This window comes from Saimiri boliviensis, chromosome 18 (assembly GCF_048565385.1).
Source record: "Saimiri boliviensis isolate mSaiBol1 chromosome 18, mSaiBol1.pri, whole genome shotgun sequence".
NCBI classification, from domain to species: domain Eukaryota; kingdom Metazoa; phylum Chordata; class Mammalia; order Primates; family Cebidae; genus Saimiri; species Saimiri boliviensis.
In genome coordinates, this window is record NC_133466.1 from 15,216,387 (window position 1) to 15,233,468 (window position 17,082).

At 38.6% G+C, this 17,082-nt stretch overlaps 1 protein-coding gene across 11 annotated transcripts in view; it reads left to right on the plus strand.

Moving 5' to 3' along the window:
* Positions 1-1,121: 1,121 nt before the first annotated feature.
* Positions 1,122-17,082, plus strand: part of GRIK1 (glutamate ionotropic receptor kainate type subunit 1) — a 376,605-nt gene continuing 360,644 nt past the window's right edge. For 10 of the 11 annotated variants that reach the window (XM_074389363.1, XM_074389365.1, XM_074389358.1 and 7 more), the window contains exon 1: positions 1,123-1,812. In XM_074389363.1, coding sequence (XP_074245464.1) covers positions 1,695-1,812 — 118 coding nt within the window. In that variant the 5' untranslated portion in view covers positions 1,123-1,694. Of the gene's footprint in view, positions 1,813-17,082 lie in introns of all 11 variants that reach the window. The other variant, XM_074389366.1, reaches the window with a different exon arrangement.

Below are 17,082 nucleotides of genomic sequence, written 5' to 3' on the forward strand. Positions count from 1 at the left end.
TCAATCTTTCCACGAAAAAATGCATTCTAAATCCATATCAGACCCTCTTTTATCTGCTTATATATTCTGTTTTGTTAACTCTCATCCCAAAGTGTCCAGAATCAAGCCTACTACTGATTAGCTTTCCACAGTGGAGTTCTAACCTTCCTTGGAGAATAAATGGTGCATTTTCCCCACTATAGGGTCTTCAGTGAAAAGTATAGTGTCTGACACCACATACAAAATACTCAATAAGTATTTGATGAATAAATGAATGTACTAATGTGCTTTAATATATGTTAGATTCCTTTTGTAATAGTTTCCCACTCTAGGTTCATTTAACAACTGTAGACATATTTTTCATACAGATTACGTCAGTTCTTCAAAACCTATACTCAGTTAAACAAAAGAGGGATGTTAATACAGACCTGGCAAACATTTATATAGGACATTCCCCACAAAACTCAAAGGAAATTAAGCCAACATAATCAAACGCTAATTTCCCTAGGGAAGTGTCCTTGTCCTTCTACAGAGAAACAGTCTCCAAACCTACATTGCTAAAATAACCCATCTTTCAGTGTTCAAACCTGACAGTTAAAAGAAATGAAGAAAAGCAGCGGCGCTGGAGGCTGTTTCTGTCTCAGTGGCACGTGTAAATGGAAGCAATTTGCAAGAGATTATCTCGAGTTCAAAAAGGAAAGAAACCACTATAATCTTGGAGTACTGAAGCTTTCTCATTCCTCTCTTCCTTCTCTTATTCTTCTTCATCCTTGTCAGAGCTAAAACAGGAGCCCCGATATTTTCCAAATATTGGAGGCGATTTTCCGTTAAATGATGGGACATAGCTGGCTGGCTGTAAGACCCCCTAACAGGTGCGCAGGCACATTACTGAGGAGGCTTCCCTGACACTCACAGAGGACAGCAGAGGCTGTCTCTGCTCGGACCAATAGTTTAGATTTGATCTGTCTGGAGAATGCAACACTCGATCGACTTGCGAGCAGCAGAACGCAAAGTTGAGGGAGAGAAAAAGAACGCGTGTGTGTGTGTGTCCGTGTGCGTGTGCGCGCGCGCGCGCGCGTGTGTGTGTGTGTGTGTGCGCGCGCACGCGCGCCTATCTTGATCAGTGGGGTTGGGGCGGGCAGTAAATAAAGGGTGGGGCCAGCGAGGGGAGGAGGAAAGCAAGGATTGAGGGAATCAAGAACGTGGCTCCGCTCCCAGTTAACCTGCTGAAGCTCATCAGGGTTGCTCAGAGCCCCTGCACCAACTCAACCAGTACCTTCGCTCCTTCTTCGTTAGTCTTCTTTCCCCCTTTCCTCTCCTCAGTCTGCACCTACTCCCCACTTTTGCATCTGACCAGAGGACGAATGAGGGAGACGTTCCCGCAGATCGGGGCAGCAACTTTCCTCAGCTGGTCTCTGGGCTCCGGGAGCCGGAGCGCGCTGATCCTCCGCGGTCCGCGGCCCATGGAGGAGGAGGAGGAGGAGCGGTGATGGGCTAGCGACAGCACCGAGGAGCCCCGAGCGAGCTCAGCCTTGCCAGCCAGCTCTGCGTTCCCACGCGAGTTCCCTCGAGCTCGTTTCGTGGGGAGCGCGCCGCGTGGTTGGAACCGGAGAATCCAGAGAGGATGAAGCGGGGACCCGGCCCAAGTTGGGTGCATCTCTCGGGCGTGCGGCAGCGGCTGTATCTCGGCATGTCATAATTAAGAAGCGAGGAAGATGGAGCTCGGCACACTCCGCGCCCAGACCGGGCTCTGGACCAGGGACACCAGCTGGGCACTCCTCTATTTCCTCTGCTACGTCCTCCCTCAGACCGCCCCGCAAGTACTCAGGATCGGTGAGTGAGCCCCAGGCTGCCTGCTCCGGAGATGCAGTCGCTCCCCGCTCCAAGGCGGGTGTAGCGGGTCCCGGGCGAGGCAGCGCGCGCTGGCGCAGGGGCAGCAGCTGGGGACCGTGGAGGTCAGTGCGCACGGGAGGCTACACAAAAAACGGGGAGCCGAGTCACTGCTTTCCTCCTGGAGGGTGCCAGGCTTCCCTGGGAGGTACAGTTGGCGGGTTTTTCAATCTGGGGTCCAGGAACGCGGGCGATAGTGCGGGGATCCAGGCACACAGGGACCGGCATCCCTACTCTGGGCACCGGATCGCGCGCCGCTGCAGCCACTTGAGTTGGGCGCAGAAATGAGCTCTCCCAACCGCCTGGGTGGGCGTCCGGCAGTCCAGATCCGCAGCCCCGGTGCCTGGCAACCAGGGTTCTGGGCACTGACAAGTATGTATGAATCTCAAGAGTAGACTGCACGGGACCACTAGGGACGTGGGAATGTCCTAGAGCCTGTTACCCTGGAGCCTCCAAGTTTTAATGCCTAAGTTGGATTCTTCCACATGGGGTCTGCCAAGTCTGAAGGGTTCCACTAGACTGGGCAGAGTCCAGCTATGACTTCTCGCTGAAGGTTCGAGGTGTGAGAAGGACGGTCAGTTAGCAACATCAGCAGACACTTAAGTTTCTTCCCACTTGCTTCCTAATCTGCCCGCCTGCCCGCCACTGAGTGAGATTCAGATCCCAGTCCAGATAACTTCCTGGGAGATTCAGGGCTCTGATCTCAAATGCATTAAAAAACAAACAAACAAACAAAAACTGGAAGGCTGAATGTGGGCAGCGCAAAGATTGCAAAAGGCAAAACCAGTGGAAGGGGCGTGGATTCACGGCCATGAATGTACAGCACCCACCACCAAGGTTTGGTCTGTGGCTGAATAGGACAATTCCTGAGCTTTGAGGGTTGACACAGCTGTTAGCTGTTCACCTTTCAAATTAAACCCACTTACTGTTCTCTTAATCTCATTTGCCCTCCTCCATTCCCAACCCGTAGGGCTCATAGAGACACAGTCATTGAGGGAGCCACAGGTGAAGTCCTGACATCACATGAGTCTCTTAGCTTCTCCCATCTTCCACTTTCAACCGCAAGAGTGAAGCCCTTATATCTGAGGACGTCTAACTCACACCCTTTCCAGGAACTAACAGAATATGCCAGGAGCAGCGCAAGGCACTGGCATAGTGACGCTTCCTGAGCAGTTGAAATTTTTCAATTACTATACTAGCTCTGACCTGCCATTAGTCAGCTCCTTTACAAAAATTCAGAACATAGTGTGTTTTATTTTTTGATCATTGAACATGCCCATTAAAAGAAAAATGGAAATGTACTAGTATTTTGAACTACAGATGCCAAATACTAACTTTTACTTCAGGCATGTGTTTTCCAGGCTATGGGTAAATTTAATGTGCATTGTATTGGATAGTCTATGGTCCTTACTAAAATAGTGTCAAAGTATTTATTTTTTTAAAAAGTTACTACTATGCAAAACTAAAATATCCTTTATCTGAGATAAGTTCTGGGTTTAACATCCTGGGTTTTGGGGAATGCAATCAACTCTATTCACCTTGATTTAAATATACATATATATACATATATATATATATATATATATATATATATATATATATTCTGAACAATACAAAGTAAGTAATGAGTGCGTGTTATAATTTCTAATACTTGTTAACTTAATTGGTGTTTTGCTTGTGTGTTTTACGTTTTGAAAGAGACAAATCTTGGAATGCTAGAAATGACTATGCTAGCCAATATCCCTCCTCCCTGTATAGCAAACATAAGATAGCATTTTCCTTCTTATATCCCCCACATCTAAAGAAACTCAAGGAGAAGAAGGGTAAAGGATGCTTTGAGACATATTTGTTCATGGACCGGAGTATTTATTTAAGCTCCAAGCAATCACAATCACCCTTGTAAAAGTAGTTTTCGAAGTGAAAACAACCAACACAATCCACTGACTTTAAAAGTATGTGCCACAAGATAATGATATTTTATTTTTTCTAAATGGAAACCAAAATGCATAAAATGGCATGGCATGGCATGGCATGGTGTTGTTTATGTGCAGTACAAATGTCTTACTCCTTCTGACTTTGAGTGACCTGTGGCTGGCATGAGCACAGTTGCTCTGTATGCACCTAAGGTCCAATGCATACTTTTAAATGAGCAATTTAGCACTGTGGAAACCAGCTTTAGCTCAGAGAAAACCTGTTTCTCTACAGTGAGTTCCTTGTGTCTGTCAAGGGAAAAATTGAATGCAAAAAATTAACATTAAAGGGGTTGAAGACTAAGCCAAAGTTTATGTGTGTGCATGAGTGTATGTAAGGAAAAAGAAAGAGTTGTATTCTTTATTATGTCCTGATCCATCCTTCTTTCCAACAAACCACCAACTATCCAAACAACTGACTGATCAAGTAAACAACCGACCAACAAAAAGGGACTCTAGATTGTTAACTTGCATGTTTTTTTAGCAACCTAAAATATTCAAAGTATAGCAAAATCACTAGGCACTTAATACTGTGTCCTCATAGAGAGAGGACACTCAAATGCTTGAATGAATTAATTACTGGTCTACTTTTCTTGTCAAAGTGTTTGCTTAAGCTTCAGCTTTGGAGAAAAGAATGAAAGCTAAGATGAAATTTATGCATACTAAATATTTGAGAGGGCCCCAAGTTCACATATACACATGATTTGAGCATACATTATGAATGTCTGTTGGAAAGTTTATAATCTTATGCAACAGTTAAGAGACAGAGGAGGTCGGTAGGGTAGTGGTGCCCTTAACATTACTACTGCACTCAAGAGGTTTCCCAACATCTTGCATAGAAGAGTAAGGTCGCTGGCTGCTGGGAATTGTGAGGAGCTGCTGGGGTCATTCCTGCCTTTCTGTCTACACTAGTGTATATCGACAACCAGTTAGTTGACATATGCAATTAGTTGGTCTGCGAGGTTCACAAGCACAAATATCCTCCTTAATTGGGTGGCTGGCTTAAAGCTAATGGTTAGAACAGGATCTGGGTAACCTTGGTAGATGTGTTCCACCCACCACCATTAATGAAAAAAGAAATTCCAACTGCATATGCAATTTCTAGGGCAAATGTATAATATTTATAATAATGAATACAGAAAGACACAGTTAGGATATTTTGGTGCATTATCTCAGCACACAATTACAGAAGTCATGGTAAAAACAGGATTAAGAATTGAGTAGTGGGCAGCCAGGCTTTCTGAGTTATGTTTTGGTGTCAGAAAGCATAGGTTTGAGTCCCACCTCCACAATTTACTAGATACATAGATGAGTGAGTGAAGGTTATTTCATCTTACCAGGCCATTGCTGTTACATCTGAGACATTGAATTAAAACCACTGCAAACCTCACAATGTCACTGGTAAGAGCTCAATGTGAAAGAACTTTGAGTAATATCTGGATACATTTGTTGTATTATTACTGTTGTATTTTGTTTTTACTTCTATTATTAAAAATGATTTACGTTTTCTTCCTAAACAGAGACTTAAGAGTTGATTTGGTGTATCCTTATAAGACCTTTAATATCCTTGAGCCTAAATCTCTTCATCTGTGAACTTGATATCAGCCTTTCCTATTTCACAAGGGAAGATGAAATACACTAATTTCTCAAATTACCAAAAAAACACCAAATAAATATGTTACTATTATGTAGTTAAGTACATCACATAAATAGAAATATTGTGGAGATTTATATGAAGTGTGGAAAGTGATAGTGACAATATCATTGCTCATATGCTTTTATTTCCTTAGGAGTGGTCCAACACTATTTTATGTCAATCATTACCAAGTGTGACTATAGCATCACATTTGGATATTTTAACCCAAATATCCCCAAAGTTAAGTACTGTTTTTATTTGTTCATATTTTTGCTTAAGTGTGTGCAGACCCATAACTTTATTTTTAGGCACTTAATTTTTTTGTCATTTTAATATTCACTTCTATTCAACAAATATTGAGTTCCTGCTTCCCACCATAATCCAGACACACAACAATGCAGGGTGTACAACAGTGAATAAAATGGGCATCTTCTGCCCCTTGAGGTTTGCATTCTGGCAATTGCAATCTATACTGCTGAAGTTTTTTCATCAGATTTTCAAGGCGGACACTTTTTTCAAACGTTATTCTTGGATAGTTTTCAGTTAATGTTCTGCCACTGATTTATTATATCAATTGCATAGTCAACTTGGAATAGATTCTGGCGTCCAGATGCAGAGAGTGCAGAGACTGGGTTCATGCTGCCAAACCTGGAGCAGAAACTCAGAGGAGAGTTGCCTGTGTTTAGGAAGACCTCTTTGGCTGGAGGTAGAGTCACTCTGAGTGAAGGACCTGTGTCTCCAAAATCATGCTGGTCCTAATATGAACTTGAAAACTCCAGTGGGCACCAGAAAAATCTAAAGAGAAGTTATCTGATAATGTGATATAAAAGGAAGTGCCTGACTAAATGTTAACATGTTTCTGCAAATGAGCAGATCTTTTCCCTTAACAATTTTAGCTGTCATTCATCTTTTTATTTAATATTGATTTTATGGGCCTAATGTTAACATTCTACAGACCTCAACTGTAGCTATTTTTCTTGTAAGATTTGTGATCTCTGGTTTTCATTGAGATCGTGACTTTGCATAAGTTCAGTTGTTACTGGTAGAAATACCAGAAATTGAAACTAGCTATTCTGGTCTCAAGTTTTGAGCTCCTTGCATTAAATTATGCCATATTGTGTATGGACTTATGTATGCTTAAGTATGCACAGTGTAGCTGTGTACTCAAATAATGAATAAGACTTACTTTATTGGCCGGGCGCGGTGGCTCAAGCCTGTAATCCCAGCACTTTGGGAGGCCGAGGCGGGTGGATCACGAGGTCAAGAGATCGAGACCATCCTGGTCAACATGGTGAAACCCCGTCTTTACTAAAAATACAAAAAATTAGCTGGGTATGGTGGCGCGTGCCTGTAGTCCCAGCTACTCAGGAGGCTGAGGCAGGAGAATTGCCTGAATCCAGGAGGCGGAGGTTGCGGTGAGCCGAGATCGTGCCATTGCACTCCAGCCTGGGTAACAAGAGCGAAACTCCGTCTCAAAAAAAAAAAAAAAAAAAAAAAACTTACTTTATTAATGTAAGTAATTTCATTACCCTGAATAACTAAGAGCAAGAGTTTGTTTCTCCTCTGTTGGATTTCATTTTAGTATATGCTATATTGGTCCTAACATGAACTTGAAAACTCCAATGGGCACTGGAAAAATCTAGAGAGAAAGTATCTGATAGTGTTACATAAAAGGGATTGCCTGACTAATGCTAACATGTTTCTGTAAAGGAGCAGATCTCCCCACTTTCACTATGTATCCTAAGTGGAAATCAAATATAAGAAATAAACTCTTGCTCTTGGTTATTCAGAGTAAGTAAATTACTTAAAAATGAGTGTGATTTAAATGTGAGGCAATTAGCAAAGAGAAAAACCGGTAGTATCAGTGGACTCTCCAGAATTTCTCTTTTGAAAGGGTTCAAAGAATGCAATCAAGTTGAAGAGGAAGCCTTACTACCTACCTATGCCCAGCAAACACACTGTTTGTTGTTAGAGTGTACAATTAACTGGGCTGGGTTTAGAGGAAGGATTGATGGAGATAGTGGTGGTGGTAATCTCTCAATTCTCTTTTGTTGTTTCACTGACAATTATCCATACAACATAAGAAATATCACTTATGTTCTAGAATTTTCCCAAAGCTATTTAGACTAGAAGAAAGTGTAATGGAGGAATCCAGGGAAAAGGGGATTCATATTTCCAGCTGCCTTTTTCCAACTGACTCACACTGAGAAGATTATTTCATTTTTTACCCTCAGTTTTGTTATCTCTAGGAAGGAAAATAATACCAAATGTATGGTTTATCATAAGGATGAAATATATCATATGTAAAATGCATGGCATATCTTCGATCTTGAGGAAGATTCTCTCTCTCTCTCTCTCTCTCTCTCTCTCTCTCTCTGTCTCTGTTAATGAACAAGGTAAAAGTTTTCTGCTCTAGAATCACCTATTTGAACAAGTAAGCATGGGGAAATGTTCTTACTTGGAGATTCATGAGGCACATTGATCATTAGTAAAGGCTCTTTGAAATTCTGCAGCAAAACAAACAAACACTCTGATATTTCTTGTTTGTTTGTTTAACCTAGTGTCTTTCACATTTTAATATTTGGAAGACCCTTATTTGAATCACAGCTATTCATGTCCCACTCAACTCATGCTCCCTAGAGCACACCTGAGGAAACATCAGCCAGTAAAACGACCGAAATTTCAGCACACACATCCAAAGTAACATGGCCTTACATATTCCTGCAGCTGCTTCAGTCTAAGTCAGAGTCTGCCATTCCTGATTTCAGAACTTTTTCTTAAAAGTTTAAGATTACCATGGCACACGATTACCTATGTAACAACCTGCACATACTGCCCATGTACCCTGGAACTTAAAATTAAAATTTAAATTAAAAAAAAAGTAACACTTAGCATGGTGCCAGATATTTTGCATGCTTAATAAATATTTTTTCTTTTAAAAAAAGTATATTTAGATGTTTAATACTTATTGCTATTTTTTATTTAGAAAAATTCTTAAAACCACATAATCTATTAGAAAGATTAGCTTACTATTTTATTCCTTTAAAATGTGATCTGGGGGCATTTTCCTTTTTGTTTTCTCTTTTTTCCCTACTAGATTTGCTTTTTAACATTGTTTTAAATTGAAAATTCATATTAGACTTTTAATACATTTTCTAGGAATGCAATTTGTAATAAATTAAAGGTCTATCTATATTTAAAATTTAACCTATTCTTTATTTTAAAATATTTGGTTTTTCAAATGATTAATTTTCATGGTGAAATAGAAACATTCAAATTAAAAGGAATGTATTCCAACTAATGAATTGTGTTAATATCTTATCTTGATTTACTACTGAGATCAATTGTTGTATCAAATTGGAAACTCCCTATTTATTATGACAGCACTATCACTATTTTCCAATTAATTTATTTAAAATAATTAAATTGTTTAAAATAATAAAGCAACTAGAAAAATAGTTAATCCTGGAGAGGAAAATTTTTAAAAAGGAAAGAAGTAAAAATATTTAATTTATAATCTCAGTTATTTATAAACTACTGGAAAAAAATCTTTAGAATAACTTTCCTGGGTTACTTGGACAAAATTTTACTTTTTTTTTTTGTATTAAAACTTTAGGGATTTTTAAAAGTACATAATGAAATCTATGGTAAGATTAGTCACAAATTGAAATTAACAAGCAATGATATTGACTAAATAATAAGTAAACTACTACTGGCCACAAATTAATCTTATAGAAACACTATCCACAGCTTTAAAAGCCTTTCTTTTAGCTATTTAAAATGTTATTTGGCACATTCATCAAATAGAGCAGTTAAATTTGAAAGATTAGTACATGCTATGTCATTTTTTTTTTTTTTTTTGAGACATGGTTTCACCATATTGGTCAGACTGGTCCCAAACTCCTGACCTCTGGTGATCCACCAGCCTCGGCCTCCCAAAGGGCTGGGATTAGTTACTAGTTTACTGGGATCCTGGCTACGTAAAGCAAAAATACAAAATAAAACAACCATACAATAGCCTATCAACTGTCTAAAAATCTCTACTCAGTAATATTTTAAGAGGAGTGTGATAATGCAGATTTTTATATCAGAATTGTGCCTGTGTGTTTTTATTTAACAGAAATTCAATGGTTAGTATACACACACATGTATTTCCTCCCTCTGTCTGCTGAGAGGGCTTAGGAACAATGACACCCCAGTAACAATGATCACTCCTGGCACCCAGGGCTCCTCAAAAAAATGTATTATTCTAAGAATGGGAAAAGAGATACATAAGATGATTCTGAAGGATCTTATAGTGTTGGAAAGTGAAGAAATGCTCCCATGAGTGCATACTGATAAAGATAAATGATTAAATAAATAGGTACGGAGAATAGGCAATTGCCTTAGCAGAAGAGCCAGGAGATCCAGGTTAGCATCAGCAGTGGTAGGTTATGCTGATAGTATTGACACTGATAATAGGTGATGCAAAGTTTATGATACCTATCTGGTCTTCCTCCCCAAAGCCTAGAACCCCACTCTAATAATGAGAAAACATCAGACAAATTCCAATAGAGTGGCATTTTACAAATAGCTGACGAATATTGATCAAAACCACTAAAATCATGAAAAACAAGGAAAATCTGAAGAACTATCACAGCCAAGAGATGCCTAAGAAAACTTAATGAGAAAAGAGTAATGTGCTATCCTGAATACGATCCTGTAACAACAGCAAAAAAGTGACATTAGGTAAAAACCAAGGACTCTGAATAAAAATTTACTTTACTTTATAATAATTTATTAATACTGGTTCATTCATTTTAACACTGGACCATACTAATGTAAATAATAACGGGGGAAGAAGATGTGGAGTATATGTGAACTCTCTGTACTGTATTCTCAATTTCTCTGTAAATCTAAAGCTGTGCTAAGAAATAAAGTCTATGTTTTAAAAAGATTCAATCATATCAAGGTTTCTTCTGTTACTGTTTCTACTTACTCTGCAGTACATTAAGATCTACAGCTGTATCAAGGGAAATAAAAGGAAAAACTCTTGTTCATTCCATACAACATGCTACGTGCGGGCTTTTCTAAGACTGTCCTTAAAGACAACAATATAGAATGTTGAAAAAAAATCATTGAAGAAATAAGCTTTATATAAGAATTGCTAATCTGATGGTTATACATCTTCTTTAGAATTCTGCAGTGAGTTTGTAGAAAATCAGACATTAGCTGTTTCTATTCATTAGCATCTTGGTCTTCAACTATACTTTTTGTATTTAAATATAATTTACCATTGAATATTGATTCAAGCATTGTAACATATTTTGTTAGAGGCTTTAAGTGCTGATGTCTTTAAATGAAAAGTCACAGGAAGCTATTTACACACATTACTTTCCTTAGCAAAATTGTCTAAATATGCCTTTAAAAATCAATATTTAATTCCCAGAGCTTAAGAAAAACCACGTCATAATGCAGACTGGGGAAAGGATGGTAAAAATCGAGTATTTTTATTTTCTTTCATTGCGAGCAGTCAATTATGACTTTTAAAGCTTTTCTTTTTTCCTAAATTTTAAACTTCTAAAATGTTGAATTACATACTCTAGCAATCCATAAACAGATATTGCACTCTGATGAACTGGCTATGTTTATATTGTATGAAGTTACTGTACTTTATCTCCTACAAATGGATTAATCACATAGAGCCATTCTTCAAGTCTAAAAGCAATATTTGCCTTTTGAATTCTGGGCAATGCTGTTTCTTTTGTTCTTAGGATATATTTGAACCCTAAGGCTGTTTCCATGCATGTCCACTGAGTTGGCAAGAAACTTTATAAATGATTGCGAATCATCTAAATGTTCAACAGGAGGGAATGGTTAGGAAACTAACAGTATGTCCTCCAGGTTTATTCATGTTGCAGCAAATGACAAAATTTCATTCTGTTTTGTGGCTGAATAGTATTCCCTTGTGTATATTTACCACATTTTCTTTATCCATTCGTCCACTGATGGACACAGGTTGACTCTGTATCTTGGCTACTATGGATAACGTTGCAATGAACTGGACTGCAGATCTCTTCAACATGCTTATTTCAATTCTCGTGAATATATACCAGAAGTGAGATTGCTGGATCATATGACAGTTCTATTTTTAGTTTTTTAAGCAACCTACATACTGCTTTCCATAATGATTGCACTAATTTACAGTGCTGCCAACAGCATGTAAGAGTTGTCTTTTCACCATATCCTTGCCAGCATTTGTTATTATTATTATTATTTTGTCTATTTTATAATAGCCATTCTAGCCTTTCTAACTGAGGAAACGTTACTTAAGAAATGAAGCATTCGTTAAATATGATCCTTAAGAAGAAATAAGTAAAAAATGCACACAAAATAATAAAGACCGTAGTGTATGGTTTTACATACTTTGCATTGGGAATATATACAGTTCATTCTTTCTTATAGATAATAACTTTTAGTTAACGTGGAAAGGAGAAGTTTATTGTTTTTACTAAGATAGTAGAATCATGGGTGAAAGTTTTCTTTCACTTTCATTTCCATTAATGTGTTTTGTCCAATTTAACAACTATTGGTTAAGGATAAATTCTGTAGATTCTAGATTATTGAAGCAGACATTTGCCTGCAGAATGCTGTAGTGAAAAGTGCACTGGAATGAGAGTACTTCCACTTCTGGTGTTCTTAGCTTGGCCATGTCATATAACCTCCTGGTAAATCCATCCCTTTGCCAGAGTAGTGAGTGGTGAGCAGTACCTGGGTGCCTCAGCTGATCTCCATATCTGTAATCCCCTCCACAGTACCTGCATTATTTTATTGTCATTGGGATGAACTGATAGGCTGCATGAAGATGTGCAGCTGTATTACATTCAACATTTATAGCCACAGCATCCAGTGTGTGGAACTTTGTTTCCCTGTAATTAATCTTAACTGGCACACATCAAAGTGAGGACCTGGATGTGGCCCCAGTGGGAGTTTCCTCTCTATTTCTAATGTAAATTTTTATGCATCTATTTTCTCTCTTCTCCCTACAGAGATAAAAGACATTAAAGGGGAGGCATTTGCTGTTATTCCTCCAGGACATCCACTGGGGGGTAGCTTGTCCCACCAGGTCCTGGGTATCAGCCTCTAATGCATTGCATTCACCACCCACATCCCTGACTGGGGAGCCCCATGTGACTCACTTGGCTGCTCATTCTTCAAGACTCAGTGTATTTTCCATCTGGTCTTTCACTTAGCTGGTGCTTGCCCAGCGCCTCTTCAGGGTGGAGTCTCTGGCTCACACAGCAGCACCCACTCCAAGTCACCTTCAAGTCCTGCTTGTTATCTCAGGCTCTTTCTGTACAAGTTTATCCTGCCATGATCTCAGCTTTCCTGGTGGCACCTTGAAGGGCAAATTGTACACTGTGGTTCTCCACTCCCAGAGATCCAACTGCCTGTGGGCATGGGATTTCTCCAAATCTAAGAGATTTTATTGTCCTCTTACCTTGACTCCAGGTTTCTCAATTTGAAAGAGAGAAAAGATGGAGCTGAATTCTTGTACTATCATGCATTTATCTCAACTCTCAGGTTCAGGCTGTAAATACTGTTGTGGTCTTTAAAGCAACAGTTTTATTTATTTGTTTGTTTATTTATTTAGAGACGAAGTCTCACTCTGTCACCAGGCTGGAGTGCAGTGGCGCAATCTCGGCTCACTGCAAACTCTGCCTCCTGGATTCAAGCAATTCTCCTGTCTCAGTCTCCCGAGTAGTTGGGACTACAGGTGCGTGCCACCACAACAGGCTAATTTTTGTATTTTCAGTAGAGACGACGGGGTTTCTTTCTTTTGGCCAGGATGGTCTTGATCACTTGACCTTGTGATCCACCAGCCTCAGCCTCCCAAAGTGCTGAGATTACAGGCCTGAGCTACTATGCCTGGCCTAAAGCAATGGTTTTTAAAATAAAAGCAGCAACTAAAGAAGCAACAACAACAATACACTTTTTATATTTCAGTTTTCAGCTTTGCAACAGAAAACCTAGGCCATATCCAACCCTTTGAATCTGAAGATGATTTTGCTTATCTGTGGCGGCAGATATCATATACACAAACCTTTTTTCTTAGCTCATCAGTTATCCTTAGTATTAATGTATTTTATGTATGGCCCAAGACAATTCATCTTTTTCCAGTTTGGCCCAGGGAAGACAACACGTTGAATGCCTGTGGCCTAGGATTTTAGGACTAGTGTCTCTGTCTCCTTCTCTCTGTCCATGTCATATATACTTTATAAATTTATAGAGATAATATATAATAAGTTTGTGTGTCTGCATTTATTACAGATTATTTCCATTAGTATATATGTTGTAAGCATTGCATATACATATTATTAAGCATATTTATTGCATATATTATACACACTGCAGCCCAAAATACTGAGTACATAATGTATGCTACATAGTATAAATTCATATATAAATATATCCAATACATATATAGTTGTATGCTATTTATTATAGATATATAAACCATACCAATTTGTTGTGCTTTTAGGATGTTCTGAGGCTACATGAAACTGATTTTGAAATATCTGTTCTGCTTCTCATGAGAATATTCCTCTTGATCAGATTGAACAACAGGGAACACACACCAGCATCCAGGCTCCGATTAACATGGATTGATGATTTGCTACATCTGTGGAATGTTTGTTAGAAAATAGACAATATGATAACACAAATAAAGTATCTTAGAGAAAAAGATAATTTAATAGAAAATACAACAAAATTGTTATAAATAATTTTTTGTCATTAGCTTAGCCTAAGCAGTAAACTCTTCTTGGGATACTAAAAATAAATAAATTATAAAGTGAAAGAAATTAGATCCAGAAATCTATTTGAACAAACTGTAGAAAACACAGAGACTTAAATACATATGGGTATTTAAGTAAATATGTATTTATTTGTAAATATATGTATTTATATATATGTATTTATAAATACATATAAGTAAATATATGTATTTAAATACTTAAACACATGTATGTGTGTGTGTATATATATATAATTTCTTATATTATATATACATATATAAAACTATGTAAGATACATAAATAAATTAACCACAATAATGGTTAAGATCACGTAGAGCCTTCAAAGATCTTAAAGTCCAACTTTTTCATTTCATAACTGAGAATACTAAGACCCCAGAAACTAAACTGAAAAAAGACTCAGTAAGCAAGCCACAATTCATAACCTTCTTCTCAGTGCTATTTTCTTGCAGCTTTGTTTTTCTCATACAACTAATTTGAAGGATGTTAAAAATCTGTATTTGAATGAATGAGAAACAGTAACCAACCAACAAAATTTGTAAAAGTTTCAGAATACAAAAGCACTGGACTAATCAGTGTGGTTTCTTTAAATCAGGTTGCCTGCTGTAGAGAATTTTGAGGTGGGTCTTAAATGAGAGAGCGAACATGCGAAATGGCGGTGAGCCCAGAGGGATTATTGTTGTAAATACTCAAATCCGAGGAAATTTTATCATTCAGGGGAAATACTGATAAAGAAATCTTAACAGAAATGTGTTAAACTATACATATCTTGAAGGGTTTTCTTTTTTAACTTTGTATTATCTAGGTATTTCTGATTAACTTATCCTACCGTTACTTGAGTGAGGAGAAATGTCTTCATATCTAAAAGGAATTTTTTTTTTTTTGAGACAGAGTTTTGCTCTTGTTTTGTTGCCAGGCTAGAGTGCAATGGCATAATCTTGGCTTACCACAACCTCCCCTCTCAGGTTCAAGCAATTCTCCTGCCTCCGCCTCTGAGTAGCTGGGATTACAGGCCTGCGCCACCACTCCCAGCTAATTTTTTGTATTTTTAGTAGAGACAGGGTTTCTCCATGTTGGTCATGCTGGTCTCAAACTCCCAGCCTCAAGTGATCCACCTGTCTCACCCTCCCAAAATGCTGGGATTACAGGTGTGAGCCACCATGCCTGTCCTAGGACTCTCAGAAAAAAAATAAAATTAGCATTTACGAATGCGTGGTATATAGCATAATGATTTAGAATAATTGGAGTCTATGGGCATTACATTTTGTATTATCCTAATTTAATTGGAAATACGTAAGTGAGTGTTATCCTTTGGGTAGGCTAAGTACATGTGCATGCAAGACAAGAAGACTAAAGAGTGGTATCTGTCACTCACTTTCTGAGAACGTCATAAAAACCAGGAAGGCAGCCTACCATTTGAGACTTTGAGAATCATAGTCTCACTCTTATATCAGATGCAAAAAGTGAAGTGGAATATATTATTGATATGCTGCTTAAAAAGGCAAAATAGGTGAACAATTCCCGGCGAGCATGCTAAGTTTGCTGGCCTCCTGGAGGCCAAACTCCCTTTCATTTCATGTGAAACCATCCTTCAAATCGACTTCTGGGTTTTGCAAAGTAACATTTGATCTTTTCTTCTCCCTTCAGACTATGAAGTTTTAATTTATGTATTCACACCCTCTCTGTCATTTACTTATTCATTTATTCATTCTTATATTTATAGCTTGCCTTATTCTAAAAATATTTTAAAGGCTTACAGAAATACATACATTATAATCTGATAAAGTACATTAATGAAAATAGAGGTAAAGGTGAAGCGAGATTCAGGCAGGGGTGTTTCCCTGAAAAGATGCCAAAAGTGGACGAGAAAATTTTATCTGCACTTCCTAGCAGCAGAATTAAGAAGGGAGACAGAACAAATCTCAGAGTTCAGAGGTCTGGTTGCTTAAACAAATTATAGGTTTTTCAGGTTAAGAACCATGAAAGAGGGGCCGGGCGTGGTGGCTCAAGCCTGTAATCCCAGCACTTTGGGAGGCCGAGGCGGGTGGATCACGAGGTCGAGAGATCGAGACCATCCTGGTCAACATGGTGAAACCCCGTCTCTACTAAAAGTACAAAAAATGAGCTGGGCATGGTGGTGCGTGCCTGTAATCCCAGCTACTCAGGAGGCTGAGGCAGGAGAATTGCCTGAACCCAGGAGGCAGAGGTTGCGGTGAGCCAAGATCGCGCCATTGCACTCCAGCCTCGGTAACAAGAGCGAAACTCCGTCTCAAAAAAAAAAAAAAAAAAAAAAAAAAAAAAAAAAAAAAAAAAAAGAACCATGAAAGAAATTTATCCTGTGATCTTGATAAGGGAAAACAATGTGATGATGTAGATAACATACTAGAATCAAATCAGTAGTGTGTTTCATACACTTGTTTCTTATGAAGCGCTCAGTACAACTCTATGACAAGGCACCACGTGTTAATAAGAACGCTTCTACAGCACATCTTGGTATGGAACTCTCAAGTCGCTTGGTTTGATCTAGACTTAAATATATAGTATCTAGATAAATGGATGGCTTGTACATTACCTCATCAACATTCGTAATGATTGCTCCTTGAGTCTGAGCTTTTTCGAAAGGTGAGCAGCAGGAAGTTAGAGAGAAGGGGGGTTGTCATTAAGTGCGCATTTCTGCTTAGAGCCAGATCCATAAACATCAGAAGGTAGGAATGAGATCCTTTTATGAAATTAAGAAACCCAAATAAGGTACTTTGTTAAACAGAAGACCACCACCTTACCTCTCTGAGGATGAGATGCTTGGAAGCAGAGG